Source organism: Camarhynchus parvulus, chromosome Z, assembly GCF_901933205.1.
Source record: "Camarhynchus parvulus chromosome Z, STF_HiC, whole genome shotgun sequence".
Taxonomy (NCBI): domain Eukaryota; kingdom Metazoa; phylum Chordata; class Aves; order Passeriformes; family Thraupidae; genus Camarhynchus; species Camarhynchus parvulus.
In genome coordinates this window covers 52404142-52421543 of record NC_044601.1, presented here as the reverse complement: position 1 = coordinate 52421543, position 17402 = coordinate 52404142, and the positions used below count along the sequence as shown (strand labels likewise).

The window sequence follows — 17402 nt, the reverse complement described above, 5'->3', positions numbered from 1 at the left end:
AGGTGTTTAGTCTGTCAGCAGAGGTCATGCTGCTGGTGTTATTGTGACTCTTTAGTTCATTCATCCCACAGTTCAAGGGTTACTTTTTAAAATAATGACAAAACTTTCTTTCAGCCATCTTTAAACCCTGAATATGAGAGGGAACCAAACCAGAATAAATCTCTAGCTGCAGGTGTGTGGGGTAAGTATTTTGATGTTTTTAAATGCAAAAACGTAGCAGAGATCTGCAGTTGTTAACATGAGCCTCTTTTTAGAATTCTAAAGGTATAGATTGAGAAGACTTCAATATTATTACAATGTAGGTATCTTTTTGTTGAAGGGTAACACTTCCATATGCGTATCAGTCTGCTAGTGTGTAGATGTGACCACAACTAATACTCTTTCCCAGAACAAGTATACATCTTTTTTTGTAATGATGTCAAGAAATCTTCACCTTTATTTTCAAGAGGAAGTACAATGAAGGTTGGTCACCTATATGAGTGGTATTGGTTGCTAGCTGAAGGCTTTGTAAAATGTGTTGGAAGAATTTGGAGAGAAACCTGGGAGAGCTGGAAGAGTAGGTTAGCTTGCAGAGATTTAAGGTCTCTTTCTGGAAGCACATGTCTTATGCTGTTGGTTCTGTTTGTGTATTATTTGTATGATAAATACAATCCTGGGCAGGGGCATTGAACAGACCTGTAGCTGCGATTGTTTTCTCATCCTCACCTGATCGTTTGGCTAACACTTTACAATTCTAATGGGCTTTATGTTGTCAATTGTTTATACCAGGAAGGTGGTAGCTTTAGATGGCAGGCATTTTAAAGTAAATGTACTCAAAATAAGAACATTTCTCTTTATTAAAAAAAAAAAAAAAATTAAACATGAAAACTTTTACTTGTCTACTTAAACAACTGCTAATACTGAGATTTTAAAGATATTTTAATTTGCTGATTCTTTTCTCATACTTAACCAGTATTTTTTGTACACTAAAGTAACATTAGATACAGGCCAACCCCTCAATATAAATATCTAATTGCTGTAAACCTTTACAGCATCATAAATAATTGGACAGTTTTCTGGCATTGTATTGTTAGCAGCTTTCATGTGATAATCTATCTTTCAATAAAAGAGTCTTGTTTTGTAATTGAAAAACTGAAGGCTGTTATTATTCCCTTTAGAAGGAAAAAATATTCAGGATAGAGGAGTGTTACAATCCCTTCTAATATCTGTTAAAAACGTAAGCATCTCTTAGATTCCATTTTACCTTGTGTATATGTGATGGGAGCCTGTAAATATTATGAAAAATCTTGTAATGAGATTTAATGACAATGTAGCTTACAGTTATGGTAACTATTTTGTAGCATCTACCTGCTAAACAAAGCAAAAGTCATGTATTCTTTTAAGATAGGGTTTGTTGTTTTTTTTTTTTTAAACAGAGGCTATAGTGACTATGTGAAGTAGAATTGCTTGCAGGGAGAGGAGATAATCCTTGAAAAAGGAATGCAAGTACAAAAAATATATTTTTTTTACTTTTTGAAAATTTTAGAACTGTTTTTAATGGATGTTCCTTAATACTGCTAAATGGCAGTTTCTCTAGTTTGATGGCTAACTGTATGTCTTGTAATTTTTTCTCCATTGAACATGGAAATTTTGTCCTGTTATGTCCATCTGAAGCATGGAGCTAGAGAAATTGGTCATTGCCATGGTCTAATGTGTAGTGCACATCTTGTCTCATGTTTATAGAACCTCAGTGCACATCTCTAAACTGAGCTGTTAATAAATATATAACTAATTATTCTTTAGGAAATCTTAAGGGGAATATGAAAGCCATAAACTCTTTTGAAGTTTGGTTAACTATCAACAACTGACAGTATTTTGATTGTAGAATTGCTACACAGGAGTCTCTAGAAGTGTGTTGCAGGTTTCTTTGAAGAATATATTTTCTTTCAAAAAGTGCAATTCCTGCATTGCCAAGTGAAATATTTTTAGAATGATGACTGTAGAAAATGGAACAGAACCTGTGTTTTTCCAGGTTTGCACAGTATGTTATTTGTGGAGCTAATACTGATTTAAGTTCCTGATTTATGCCTGTTAGCTCTGGATCATATGGCTGTTCCAGTACCTTATGATCTAAAAACTAGTGAGTTGTGTACATAGGCACACACACACACACACACACATACGCACATATCTTTATACATACACACCTCTTTTTTTCTTCCAGAGTACCCTTTAAATCCTAAATCTAGGTCTCAGAGAATGCTGGTCATTAAAAAAGGCAGTACAAAAGAACTGCGGATATCTGGATTCCCATTAGTGGGAAGTCTTCACTCACAGCCGGTAAGGAATGGAACTGGCACAAGTGTTTATAAAGGATTAGTCCCCAAACCTGTAACTCCACCTGCAAAGGTGAGTATTGGATACTAGTGTTGTGAAAAACATGCCTAGAAAAGTAATGCTGTAATTCTCAATATGTTTATTTCATCCCTGAGGATACTGTTCTGGATTGTCATGTATTCAACACTTGCAAAATGCAACACACCCCAAAAATGAATAGAAACAACTTTTTTGCATTTTTCTTTTTAAATTATAATTTTGTTTCTCTTTGCTTCTCATCTGCCTCTTTTGAGAAGCGCAGCAGCTGTACAAGTGAGAGTAAAAATGGTGTTTTTTAACTTATGGAATAGCAGTCCCTTTTGTATATATGATTTCAACAGAACAAAATTAGGTACGTTGTAGAGAGGTATAGTCAGCATAATATTACCTTCAGAATTTATCCCAATTATAGACAGAGATGACATTATAACCTCGTAGTATCATTCTGGTCTCTTACCAAATGCAACTTTCCATATGCACAATCAGAATATTGGAAGGAACCCACAAGAATCATCAAGTCCAGCGCTTAAGTGAATGGTCTATATGGACTTCAAACCCACAACCCTGGCATTATTATCGCCAGGCTCTAACCAACTGAGCTATTCTCACTGGCTTCATCTCTATTTTTTTGTTTCAGGAATTTTTCTGTGCTCTTGGGAGCATATGGTGGATTAGTTCTTAACTCTGTAACATTTTGAATCTGAAATAATACTTTCAGCTGTTGAAAGTATTATCATTTTTGATATCTCAAATATGAGGATCTTAATTGTTTTAAAATTTTAGTTTTTATATAAACAGCATGAACAGTATTTGTGAGCAGATGAATTGCTCATAAACATCCTGTTTTCCACAAGAAAACAGATGTTTGCACTACATTAAGGTTGCAGTTATGATTTGCTTTTGCTTAATCATTTTTCTGAAGATTCTTGAAAACAATCTTTTTTGGTTAATGACACTTTACTTCTCTGTTTATTCTTCTGTCTAGCCCACACACTGGAAAAGCCAAGCAAAAGAAAATAAACTTGGGAATGCATTTCCTCCTGAATCTGCATATGGTGTTGGCAGTTTCAGTCCTTTCAAATCAACTGTCAAGGCATTTGCTGTAACACAAAATTCAGTGAAACAGGTAAAATAGTAGCTGTAGTTAAATTTATAAAACATTTAATTTGCTTAAGGGAGGATGGCCAGTAAATTTTATACAGAATTGTATTAAATATGGGTTTTTTTAACTTAACGTTCAGAAAAGGTGGAATGCACATCACTGGCTTCAAAGTACTGCAGTTTCCTTTGTAGGTTTGATTTAGAATAAAAACCCACATTAGAAAATACAACCTGATACTTTTAGGCTTCAAAACTGCTAAAGGTATTACATGTTTCAGAAGGCCCACTTTTCAGTAGCAGTGCTCCATAAAGCTGCATCTCTGGGTTTACATCTACAAACTGTTTATACCAAAATACAGATCTTCTCTCTAGTTTTGACTGTGAATATATGTGAAATCTGAAGGAACGGATACCTGTGTCTTTAATTAAAATTTTTCTGAATGAACACATTTCTAACATTCTTTCTTTCTCTGACCTTCTTCACTAGTGTAATTGGTCAAATTCTTCATCCCCTGTTGACACATCTGGTCAGCTTCGTTTAACAAAATTGACAAGAATGCGGACTGATAAGAAGAGTGAATTTTTGAAAGCATTGAAAAGAGATAGAGTGAAAGAGGAACATGAAGATGAGAATCATGATGGGCAAGAGAAGGTAATTTTGTTAATACTTAATGTAGATCCAGTAGGTTTCAGACAAACTATAAACTACTTCTGATTTTGCTGTAAATAGCTGTTAAGTAATGCTCTTGGATCCCTAAAGGAAGGAAAGGAATTATCTTTTGATTAATTTAAAAACATTGTTCCAAGTACTACTCTTCCTCCAGTGCTGCTTTGTAGTTTCTTTTTGTCTTTCTGCATTATCTGTTAGTGCATGTTGATGACTTAAGTACTTGTGTATCTTTAGCAACAATAAAAAGGATAAATTAGGCTTAGTAAAGTAATCATACATGAATTTATATTGGAAAAGACCTTTGAGATTGAGTCCAACCATTAACAGTACTGTCAAGTCTGCAAGTAAACTGTGTATTCAAGTGTCACATCTAAATGGCTTTTAAATACCTCCAGGGATGGTGACTTAGCGACTTCCCTGGACAGCCCATTCCAGTGCTTGACTACCCTTCCTGTGGTTGAAAGTCTTCCTGTGAACAAAGTCTTCCTGGTGTCTAACCTGACTCTCCCCGACACAACTTGAGGCCATTTCTTCTGTCCTGTCACAGTGTTGGCCAACCCCCACCTGGCCACAGCCTCCTTTCAGGCAGTGGTAGAGAGTGATAAGGTCACACCTGAGCCTCCTTTTCCCAGGATAGACACCCCCAGCTCCCTCAGCTGCTCCTCACAGCACTTGTGCTCCAGACCGTGCCCCAGCTCCATTGCCCTTCTCTGGACTCTCTCCAGCCCCTCAGTGCCTTTCCTGCAGTGAGGGCCCAGAGCTGGACACAGCACTGGAGGTGTGGCCTCAGCGGTGCCCAGCACAGGGGGACAATCCCTGCCCTGGCCCTGCTGGCCACACCATTGCTGATCCAGGCCAGGATGCCATTGGCCTTCTTGGCCACCTGGGCACAGCCTGGCTCATGTTCAGCTGCTGTCACCAGCACCCCCAGGTCCTTTGCAGCCACTCTGCCCCAGCCTGTGGCACTACCTGGGGTTATTGTTGCCTTGGCCTGTTGATCCATCCTGTACGGACCCCTCTGCAGAGCATTCCTGTCCTCCAGCAGATCAGAATTCTCACCCATTTTGGTGTCACCTGTAAACTGACTGAGGTGCACTTGTCAAATCATTGATAAAGCGATTAGTAGGGAGCCCTGGGGAACCCCACCCATGACTGGCCACCAGCTGAATATAGCTCCACTCACCACCACCCTCTGGGCGCAGCCATCTAGGTAGTTTTTACCCAGTGAAGAGTGCCCCTCTCCAAGCCATGGGCTGCCAGCTTCTGCAGAATTCTCTGAGATACTGTAGCAAAGAAAGGCATTATTGAAGTTCTAGCAGAAAACATCCACAGCCTTTTCTTCATCCTCTAAGCAGTCACCTGGTCGTAGAAGGAGATCAGGTTGGCTAAGCAGGACCTGTCTTTCCCAAACCTGTGCTGGCTGGGCCTGATCCCCTGGTTGTCCTGCAGGGACAACTGTGTGATGGCATTCACAGTCATCTGCCCCTACCTTTCTTGGTACCACGGCGAGTCTGACATGCCTGTAGTTCCCTGGAATCTCCTTCCAATACTTTTTGCAAATGAGCATCACATTTTCCAGTCTCCAGTTTCCTGGGACCTCTCTGGTAATCCAGGGCTGCTGGTAAATGATGGAAAGTAGCTCAGTGAACTGCCAGCTCCCTTTGTACTCTTGTGTGAATCCCACCTAGTCCCAACAGACTTGTGAAGGGCAGTGTTTCATACCCTGGCAATTAGTTCTCCTACAAAACAAAGAAGTTTGTTCTGCTTCTCAATGCTTCTCAAACCATTTCCTTTCTGATTGGTGTTTAGGTAGCCAGAAGTTCTCTATTGGTCTAATCAAACGAGCAATAACTCACTATATGCATAAAACACTGGTTCTAACTAATTGAGAGCTTGAAGGCCTATAATGGCTGTGTATAATATGCATCAGGTTTCTTTCAGTCTGAATTGATTTATGCAATTGGTTTTTGCTACCAGCCACCTAGTTATCATACCAGTTATCATAATCCAGGTGAAGATAAGTATTTTATTATTCAGAATGAGGTGCTTACAAGCCTGTTTGCTGTAAATGAGTGATTTAAAATGTCTTATTAAAACAAAAAATCCCATAAATTAGAAATCAGCCAGATAAACAAGTGATTTTGAGGAAGCGATATTAGGCTTCTGAGATATTAAAAAGGAAACAGTGCCAGTGTACATTGGTGATAAAAGTGAGACTGACTCTACTGACCCTGATCCTATTTCAGGCAAAATGCAATTTGCTGTAATGGGACTGTATAACTTAGCTGTATGTGTGAGCTAAGAAAAGCCTACATCTTTTCATTAGGTATTCTGTGACTGAGTACCCTGAAATGGGTATTGGGGATAGCTTTGTTCATGTGTTCAGGAAATACACAAAGATTTTGATTTAAGATTAGAAAGATCTTAGGAACCATCTAGATATTCAGAATTATGAAATAATGAGGCAAATTATACTCAGCAGCTGAATCACACTTGGAAGAAGCTGTTTTGTCCTATATATTAGACCTGATTAGTAAATTTATAAATTTTTCTTGGTATTATGTGACATATTCTCCAGGCATATAATGTAACAGCTGAATATATGTTGACTGGGATATGTGTTCTTAACAATATCTTGCTGACTGTTCTAATATTTCTGAAAGCAGACAACATGTGAGTGGGAGGGTGGTGTTGATCCTGTGCTCTGAAGTATGATTTCTTACAGGTGCAGAAGATTGCATTATTTCCTCATGCTATGGGTAATGCTGTTATATGCCCAGTTTAGGGATTTTGCTATTGAGAAGGTGTTAACTAATAATGATTGTACTCTTCTTTGTTTTTACAGCTGGTAAGACTTCTGAGGCTATTTGGCTCGTTCATAAATATGAATTACACGTTGCTGAATGAGTAGAGTAGAAAGAAATACCTAATGTTTATAGACTAAAGACCTTTTGATCTTTGAGTGAACCTGAACAGTCGGCTTTGTAAATAAATTTTCTTCCTGATTTGTATTTAATGTCTAGTAATTTACAGTTGTTGTTCACAACAGCCTGAGAAGCTAGGGTTGAGTGCATGTGTGTAAGTGAGCTTGTCTGAATTTAAAGAGCATTATGCAGTCTTTCTAAATTCATGGCAGAGAATTTGCTATTTGAGGTATGGGTGTTGTGACCTGTGTCTTAGACTAAGTAAACTTGAGAACTCATATACTTTCAGACTGCTTCTGCCACATACAGCTCTGATACTTAATTAGGAACAATAAAAATTCAATAGTCCATTATTTCTGTAAGTATGAAGAACAGCTGAAGTACGTTTGAATTTTAAGATATGTATGAAACTTTGCAGGAAGAAAATTTGGGGAAAAGCTTGTGAGGTGCTTTCTGCATTATTTAATCAGTAGTGTATCTTAGGAATTCTGTAGCATGCAGGTGTTGCAAATGCCAGAACAGAATTACCTGTGAAGTACAGAGTCTCTCAATTTAAACTTAATTTCATAACTAAACAGAACTACTGAATTGCAGCACTTCAGGATATTTTCTTGTGGATGGAATTCACTTCTACATTTTGTAATGTATTTAGGATGATGAGTCCTTCAGCTTGCATAACAACAACAGTCCTCATCGTGAGAGAGATATAAACCGAAACTTCAAAAATGAGATTCCGCAGGAGAATGGCAATGCTTCAGTTACACCTCAGCAGATCATTCAGTCTTCAGCTTTCCCTCAGGCAAATGTTCTTTCGAGCTCACTTGAGGCAGAGCATAGGTATGTACTATATAAAACATAGTGTGTTTCTTCATGGTAGCTGAGCATGTTCTTAAATTCTTACTAGTGCAGAAGTCAGAATGTGAAAACTGAGAAAGCATAAAATGTTTCTTGACTACTGTAAAATTTATCTTTTAGACATGTACTAATTTAACATGAGATATAGTTTATTTCTTAGACCTGTGTACTGATTTACATCCAATTTTTAAGTACAGAAAGTTTATTTTTTAATAAAGAATATAGCAAACTACATAGTGATTTCGTCCCTCTGATTTTGGTCTAGGTGTCTGGGAGGAACAATACATGTAATTGCTGTTTGTATTAAAAATATTTTAAGTGCTGCATCTTATATAAAACTTCAGTGAGCTTTTAATCATTATTAAAGTAGTTAATTATTTTTGTAGCTGACTTGTTGACACTATTAGTGATATCACAAGACAGTCCACTGGAAGGTGAAAAAGTAATTTCATGAAAAGGATTGAAACAATTCTATTATCCCAGTAATCCAACTGCAGTAGCATTTGGTAGATATAAGAATTATGCTGCTTGATAATCATGACCCAGTCTTCTGTCAGATTCTTATGGTTTAGACAGATTTTTTTTTCAGTGATAGTCTATACATTGGACTAGGCAATGCTTCATTTTGTAGTGCCTGTAGAAGAAACTTTCATTTCCTCTTACTCCTCCTGAGTATGAAGAGTACAAAGCACCCTGCTGTGTTCCTTTTTTCCCACCACTGGCAACATCACTGCCATAAGTGACGCCGTGTGGGATGAGTTCTGTCATTGGAGCATTGTGGATGGTGGCAGGCTCCTCAGGAGGCGCAGACAGCAGGAGAGATGGGGGAGTAGTGTTGTAGCTAATGGATGGGTGGAATATTTGGAGCTTGTGGCTGGTGATGACATGGTTAAGGGCCTCTGGAAAAGGATTAAGGAGCAAACAAAAAAAGCAGATGTCATTGTTGGCGTCCACTGTAGGCCAATCACCCAGGATGATGACACTGACTGTCCTTTAAGGAGCTAAGGAACACCTCTAAATCAACTGCTGCTGTCCTAATGGGGGACTTCAACTTGCCAGATATTAATTTGGGATACCAAAAATGGAAGATGGTGCTTGCCATTGTAGGGAGAAAATCTGTGACTTTGAGAAAGAATGTTCTTCATCCAGAGGATAGCTGGGCACTGGAACAGGATTCCCAACAACACCAAGCCTGACAGAGTTCAAGAAGTGTTTGGGCAGTATTCTCAGTCACAGGGTATGATTCTTGGGGCTGTTCTGTTCAGGACCAGGAGTTGGATGCCGCATTGTTTGTGGATCCCTTCCAACTCACGATATTCTGGGAGTCTGTGAAATGTATGGCCACTAGAGGCTCATGATTTTTTGGCTGGCAGATGGGAGTCAAATCTAACTCTTAGTTTTTCAATTCAAATTACTATAAATAGCCTTGTTAGGATTTCTGGGCAAATGTCTTTCTTCTGTGGTATTCCAGAGAGGCTGTGTGTCCATACTGCCACAGTGCTTTGGCTGTGAGCTCAGCACACATGTGGACAGATGTTAGGGTTAACCTTTTTGTGGTAAATTGCACAATGGATCGCCACCTTAGCTCCTAGGTTACTTTTGCATACCTAGTAAAAGTATTGGCACATTTGGTACAAAAGGGCTTCCTTCCTGCTGGGGAAGTTTCCAATGTGCAGCAATACTGTAAGTATCAAGTTGGCTAATCTGAAGTAATTTTTTTATGTAGTTCATACTTCTAACCATTCTAGAATGGTGTCACTTTACAGGGACAGTGGTGCTGCTAACCTTACAGAATGTTGCTTTAAAGTTAGTTAGCTGTTACCCTAAATTTTACTTACATTAACAGAAGCTCTGTAGCTATTTACTTCACTGAATGCCATGCTTATGTCTGAGCTTGCTTGCAGTAAAAACCGAAACTCAGCTAACTATCATTGAGCTGCATTTAGCATTGTGTTTTTCTGTACAATATATTCTCTTAGAGTTTTGGATGACTTGATTGTTCCTGCCTGTTATGCTTTCTGATTTGGTCCAAATGCAACAGAGGATACAATTTCTATTACTGTCCTACTGACTTTATTTTAAGCAGAGTAGTGCTTTCTCCTTCTACAATTCCCGGCTTTTGTTACGGTTCTAAAAATGCAAATTTTTCCAGTGCACATCCACTGTATTGGAATATAGAGTTCTTTGTGGGGAGGATTGTGTTGACATTTTTTGCTGATATCTGCCTAAATGAAGTGCCTGGTGTATGGTGTCAGCTGTGAGTTTGTCTTGCTATTTTAATATATTCACTTTTTTTACCTCTTAAGTGTCAGCTCTGGCATACATTTTAGAAACCTCTTTGTTTTTTGTAAAATAGCTTTAGTCTGTTTTAATGTTTAAGGTGAAAAGATACCTGATTTACCTGAAGAAGGTGCTAATCCTTTTGGAAAAAAACTTTGCAGCAAGGAAACTTAATAACTTCATTGTTAAATGTTGTGGTATCTTCACCCTCAGATAACCTCTGTTTTTATACCATCTTCAAATGTAAAACCACTTTCTTCCTGCTCATATACTGCCATCCTTCTTTATGAACTAGCCAAAACATGCTGATTATTGCATCTTTGTATATCAAGCTTAGTTACGAGAGGAGTCTTTCTTCTCCTCATTTCTTCCCCTTATCCCAAAATCCACTCCTAGCTGTTTGAGCTGAAAAACCAGAATGTGCTGTTGGCTGAGACTCAATTGTAAAGAGGCCTGACATGGCTCTTGACATTAGCATGTGGTATAAAAAATAAATCACATGCGACCATTGCATCCTGAGTTGGTTTCCATCGAGGGACACCATCAATGTTCCTTATGCTTTGCTCTGCTTTGTTATTCAGGAAAACTTGCAGTCCCTCAGTGTGTCTTTGTGTCTTCATATTGTTCTCAGGGGAGTGAATACATTGCTGCTTCACTGACAGTTTTAAGTTATATTAAGAAAACACATTCTTACTGTTCTGACATAGATCTCTTGCCTTAGAATGAAGGTATAGTTTTTACCACATATGGTGGTAGAATAGGATCATCTTTAAGGGACCTGAGAACTCAGCTTCTGTGCTTAATACATACCTGTTACAAGACTTTGAACTCACACTTATGTAAAGAGTTTGTTTAAAAAAAAATACTGGCTGATTAATCAATGCATTTGTTACAGGTCTTCAGATATGTATGTAGGCAGAGCTTGAAATGTTTGAGTGTGTGTAGCAAATTCTAATGTTGTCCTTCTTAATTTAAAGGTTGTTAAAGGAGATGGGCTGGCAGGAAGACAGTGAAAATGATGAAACATGTGCTCCACTAACTGAGGATGAGATGAGGGAATTTCAAGTCATTAGTGAACAGGTAAGACTAAGTTAATTTTCCATTATAGACCTGCAGCTGGTTACCTGAGATGCCTTCCTTTGAGGAGGATCTGCAGTAATTGTGATCATTAGGGATGTTGCTGTTGCAGTACCATTTCACTGCTGTGCTTTTGGAAGTATAGTTGCTTCAGAAAAATCGGGTACCAATGTTGACTGTAGCGCAGGCCTATTCACAAAGCATCAAGGGCAGGGTAGGGTGTACTTCTGGGTAGTTTAAGTATTGTTGGTGGTAGAAGTGCACAGATTTTCAAGCTCCTTAGCTTAGCCTACTTAGCCTAAGGAAAGAGAGTCTTCTTTCATTCTTTCAAGGTTTTTGTGCAGTTTCCGTGGTACTCTGAGAGCTGTATTTTCTTTTTTGGGACTTGAGAGACATTTAATTTACTAGTAACAAAGTATGAAAAGGTAATGTAGACTTGACTTTTCCTTCCTTTTTTTTTTTTTTTTTTAAATTTCTATTTTTTTATTAAGAGTGTTGAGTATACCTGGTGGGGTCAGTGAGAAGGAGTCAGAAATGAGAATAGTGTGTGGTACTAAATCTGAACTTTTGGTAATTCCAATATTATTTGAAATATTAATAATTTGATATTGGAATATTAAAATTTCAAGTGCTTGTTTTAGTGCACACGTTCTGCATGATGTTGAAAATGCAGTAATTCCTTTCTTTTTTGCAGAATCAGCTGTTTCCTTTCTTCAGTGTCTTTGACTTTCCAATTGCTGAGATACCAATTCCTCTCTGCAGCATCTCTTCTGGGCCCCTTCCCTATTGCCCTTGGCCCTTCTTAGCACAGATGTTTGCAGTTCTGTGGGAAAGGGGACTGGATTGCAGGGAGAGACCATTTGGGAGAAAGGATCTTGGGGCAAGATGTGTGGGGACATGGGTGAGAACGGGGTGAGCTCTCATTGACTGCAGGAGTTCAGCCCACCTGGAGACACTGGGATGCAGGTGGCTGGCCAGAGGTGAAGGCTCACAGGGAAGTTATCCTTTCTGTGTACATATAAAAAGCTGTGGATCCAGTGTAGCCCAGAGGTGAAGATGCAAAAAGTATTGAATTGAAACAGATTGTTGTGTTTGGCATTTTCTTTCTCTAAATGTGTCATTTTTTCACATTTCAGTTACAAAAAAATGGCCTTCGGAAAAACGGCATTTTGAAAAATGGCCTCGTCTGTAATTTTAAATTTGGCCCCTGGAAAAACAGCACTTTCAAACCTGCTCTGGAGAATGAGGATTCTGAGACAAGCAGCAGTGATACATCAGATGATGATGATGTGTGAAGACTTCTGTAACACCTGTAGAAGTCCATTTGTTCTTGTGAAGATTGGGGATGTTTTGTCCAAGAACAAAAATTGTCATTTATGTAGTAACATGCCCACTACAGAAAGAATAATGGGACTTTCCTCTGAAGGAAGCAAGGAATGTTCTGTTGGGTGTGTTGAAAATCATTATAAGTTCTCCGTAAACGAATGTTGTAGAAGAGGCCTTGTGTTGACCCAGTGTTGACTTCCATCACTGAAGCATTTCTGACTAGCAATGTGACAATGTTATGAATCAGACTTTCTCACTTAATAATAAAAGCAAAGAATTGTGTAATGTCTTGCAAAGCTTCTGTCTTAAAATGTCTAAGGAAGAAAAGAGCAGCTTGACACAGTGTTTTGCTTGCCAAGTCATTTTTTTCTTACAGTGGAAATCAATGAGTCCACTTTGTACGCACAAAGGGCAATGTAGCGTGTTGGCTAAAATGAGCAAAGTGCACTAAAACTCTTCCTTAACTGAGTTGTTGAACTGTTCTGCAAATAACTGCTCTTTAGCCATTGGTTGTGTTGTCGTTGTTATTAATGGCAAAAGACCCTGGTGTTACAGTTCCAAATTTCTAGAATTAACTTTTAAATTGAAAGCTTTAAGGGGTATAGCAAGACCCTTATTCTCACAGTGACTTGTGGGAAAATAAGCAGTTTGATTTTGCTATTCGACATGTGGAAAAATCATTACAGTGATTGGATTTGTCCACTACATGGGAAATAAACTGATTTACAGAGTATTGTCTCAGTGCATAGCATCACGGGTATTGTTTTTAAAACAGCTAAGTTTGTTTGCATTTATATTACATGTACTCTGGCAGCAGTGCAGTTGTGCATTTCAGTACAAGGTAAAAATACTTTCATCACTAGATCCTGCTTTTATAGCAGCAGAAGTATATGTGTGCAATGACCACCTCTTTTGCTTACTCAGTGTAAGACTTTATGATCTCACATTTAAAAACCAATATTGTATTATTTATAGTTTTATTTGGTTTATTTTAGTTCTTTACATGTTGTCCACAGTTGTACAAGCTGTGTAGCATTAATTCATAAGCACAACTGCTCTTGGGGATGTTGCATAAGTTTATAATATAGCACAGATATATATATATGTATATATATATATAGACACTTCCCTGTCAAGATGTTTTTGAATTCTACTACTTCTTATAGTAAATTATTTGCAGTTTAGAACTTGAAAGCAAAAATATTTATAAAGTTGAGATTCTGTCCATATTTCTTTAGGAAAATACTTTTTTTATAAGTATGGCATCAATTTTGGACCAAATTTGGTATGTTTCTGTTTTTTATTTATTGTTAATTTAAATAGGTATTTCTTTTCAAGAGGTCAGTTTTTGTATTAGAAGCTGCTTGCAAATGTTGATGTAGTTAATTTTGGCATGGTATATTTAAATACTCAATTTCTAATCTCAATTTAAGAGGATAAAAATGTTTCTTTTTAAAAAGAAAACTGCCATATCTGTAATGATGTTTTTCCTACCTGCATGCCTTATACACCTTTTTCCTTTCCCTCTCCTGAATTTTTTTTACTGACTTTGACACATGGTGGTAGTTTGTTCACTTTTTGGTTTTCACATGCTATAAACAGGATCTTCTGCCTAGTTTAATTATATAGTGATATGTGGATGCACTGTTTTAATAGTAAGTGAAAATGTTTTTTCCTTGGCATTTCTCAAGGTGGGGTGTAGGCTTTTCCCCCTTCTTTATTCAGTTTTACTTTATTTCAATCACCTCAGGAATTAACTCTCTGAGAAGTTAATGTAATTAGAGAAGAGCTGTGTTAAAATTGTATAGACTTGGGAAATTTACAAGTTGGAATTGAGAAAATTATCTTTAGAGGAAGTAGGAGTACTAGTCATACTTGGTACTTCTTCTTTGCTAGTTTATATCCTGAAACTGGTAATGGAAGCACTGATTATAATGAACTGTGGGCAAAGCAGGTAACAGGAACTGGACAGTGGTTTTGCTTTGTAGAGTGGAACACTTTTATAGCCTTCATAAGTTTCCTCTGTCTCTTTTCTCCTCTTGTGTCTGCTGATGCTTGTGGATTAATTTCTGGTAAGTTCAGAGACCCCTCAGAAGTGTGTGTGGCCCCTGGCTTAAGTGGTTATCTGTCTACTCTGTTACTTCTGTTGGCCCTTCATGGCAGTGTGGGAATGGGTGAAATTTGATATTTACACTGAGGAACTGGATTCCTTTATGTTATATTTGCTTGTGGCAAAGCTGAATAGAGTATCCTTCATCTTCTGTGTCACCTTAAGAAACTTTTAGTCACTTACTGTGGGAACTCTTTTAGTTTTTTTTTTTTTCCTGGGAAATGTCACTCAAAACAATGTTTGGTTTTTGTAGTATGCTTCCATAAAATGTATGAAAGCATTTTATTGTACAGTTCTTCTTCCTTTTTTTTAGTGCTTGAAGATGTAGAAAAGAATGAAATTGGATTCTCTAGTATTTAACAATGCAACCTTATGCATCTTTGATTTTGTTCCTTTTCTGGGGCAATTTAAGTAGTGCATTGGTCTTTTTGTTCTCTCATAACATAAACCATGATCCATTCCCAGAATAAGTCCTCTCTTGTTTTTCTGCTTCAGCAGGTGTCTGTGTTAAAGGATTGAGAAGTTGGTGACTAAGCTTGCCCATTTCCTTAGTGGGCACTAGTAAGCTTTGGAGATACTTTGTCAGTGTTGGGTTGACAGATCTTGGCTTCAGTGGTGGTAATCATAGGTGGCTGCAGGCGGACATGATTTGAAGTCACATTTCTCTTCATCTTCCTGGCTTTATTGACGGAGAACCATGTATGCCTGGTTCCCTGTTCCAACCCTCTTCAAAAGCAAACAGTAGTGATCAGTCACTCACTGGTTTTTCTGATCTGCTGTTGATAGAGAATGTATTCTCTGCCTGCTGCTGGCATGGAAGATGTCTGAGTTTATGGTGGGGAGCTGGGGATCCTTCACCTCATCCAGAAATACAGAGGCCTCCCTCATTGGCTTGTACAGGGCCTTTCTCTCTCTTAAGGTGTAGAAGAAGCTAGTTGTATTCATGGAAAAGTGCTAAAACTACAGTAAAGTTGTCCACTGATTCATGTTGGACCCTGTCAAGAGTCTGAAGAAGATTTTAATGGTGATCCCAGACTTTGAGAAATGTTACCAAGTGTGAAGGAAATTAATTTTTATTCTCCTATGCAGTTGCCTGTGAGGGAAAAACCTCTTGATTTGAGATGGGGACTTCAACTTTAGTGTTTCTTTTTAAAAGAATATCTATTTTTCAGTAAATGCATTTAAACTACTGGCTGCTAGAAACTTGAAGTAGAGTTTAGTCAAGGATGCCTTTGTTTATCCATTTTCAGTTTGCTGCTAGGCAGCAGCTGAGGTAGTTTACTGAGCTGCAGGGAACTTTTGATCTGATTAAGGATTATTGCACTTGAGCACCAAGGGTTACTGGCTCATTAGGATAATAAATGTGCTGACTAGCTGGTCATCTTTCCTCATGCTGTTGTTCTTGGTCATCAGTGAGTTTTATTGCAAACTGAATGAGGTTTGTTTTGTAGCCTGGATCACTCTGCAGCTGTCCTTAGAGGTACTGGAAATGCATTTGCTAAACCAGAACTGGCAGTGATCTGCAAAGCAGTCTGGCTCTGGATAGGGCACAGGATAGTGCCAAAAACTCTTCTCTCACAGGAGGTTTGCACTTCCACAGGAGATTTGTAAGCAAATGCTGAGGTCGGTTTCTCTTACTGGATTGCCATCTGGAAGAGATCTTCAGACTGAAGAAAAATTCACTCCTTCAACCAGTGGGTCAGTGGAGTTTACTGCCGAGTTCAGTGTCCACCACAGTCTGCTTCCATCGTAGTCCCTTGTGCAGATCAGATCATCTGATGGATGTGGGAGGTCTCACAGGGCCTGTAGCAGCATGCATTCCTTAAGTTCCTGAAAAGACACCTGACAGTAAGCTTGCTATGTAGATTTCATTCTTCTTGGATATTCTTAGTGTGCAGCTATTTATTTCCCTGGCACTAGCATGATTTTCATAGAGAAATGCCACTCCATACCTGCAGAGCAAGTGCACATTCAGTTTTGTCTTCTATGCAGAAAGATACAGCTTTGAAGTGAAAGAATATTTTTGCTAAGTGATGATTGCTGATGTCCAGGCAGGCATCTGCTTAACAGACTGATGGAGCTTGGGTCAATATGGGAGAACTTGAGTTCCCTTTAGGAGATGTGGGGAGAGAGCTCTTTCTGTGAGTACTAAGCAAGACACTGCTAAGTTTCAGCTTGGGAAGCAAAGGGAAACAAACTCGTTTCATTCTGTCAGGTAGTGTCAAATTTGAGAACTGTTGCCAGAAATTGCACATGCTTGAGAACTTGGACCAGCCTGGTGACCCGAGCTATTTCATTTTACTAGTTTAACAGGCTGGTGGTGTGCTGTCCTGAATTGTGATCTTCTAAGCCTATAGGTTCTGAAACAGAGCTGTGCATTAGATACCAACACAGGGCTCCTGGCTGGCTCTGAACCCAGAGGGTGCCTGGTGTTGCCTTAGTGTTACCAGAGTTGTGTCAGGGAAGGTGGTGCAGCTTTTCCTCGAGTCAGCTACTTGGTGTAATCAGTACAGGAGATGGTGTGCAGCTCTGATCCAGCTTAGTCCAGCATGGTGGCTTTAGTGTTGTGGCTTCCTTGTTCCTTTTGTGTGATAGCTTAAAGTCTGCGGGCTCTGTGCTATTGTAATTGTGTATTCCATCTCCCATTGCTTTCTGCTGAGGACTGCTGAAGCGGAACCGTCTTTAGGAAGTCAAGGAGCCTCCT

General features: G+C 38.6%; 1 protein-coding gene across 4 annotated transcripts in view; it reads left to right on the top strand.

Annotated features, from left to right (window-relative positions):
* The window catches only part of GPBP1 (GC-rich promoter binding protein 1), a 35337-nt gene extending 21695 nt beyond the window's left edge, over window positions 1-13642 (top strand). For all 4 annotated transcript variants that reach the window (XM_030968732.1, XM_030968731.1, XM_030968734.1 and 1 more), the window contains 7 exons: window positions 115-181; window positions 2204-2388; window positions 3341-3481; window positions 3944-4108; window positions 7703-7887; window positions 11163-11265; window positions 12399-13642. In XM_030968732.1, coding sequence (XP_030824592.1) covers window positions 115-181; window positions 2204-2388; window positions 3341-3481; window positions 3944-4108; window positions 7703-7887; window positions 11163-11265; window positions 12399-12557 — 1005 coding nt within the window. In that variant the 3' untranslated portion in view covers window positions 12558-13642. The remainder of the gene's footprint in view (window positions 1-114; window positions 182-2203; window positions 2389-3340; window positions 3482-3943; window positions 4109-7702; window positions 7888-11162; window positions 11266-12398) is intronic.
* Window positions 13643-17402: the final 3760 nt, after the last annotated feature.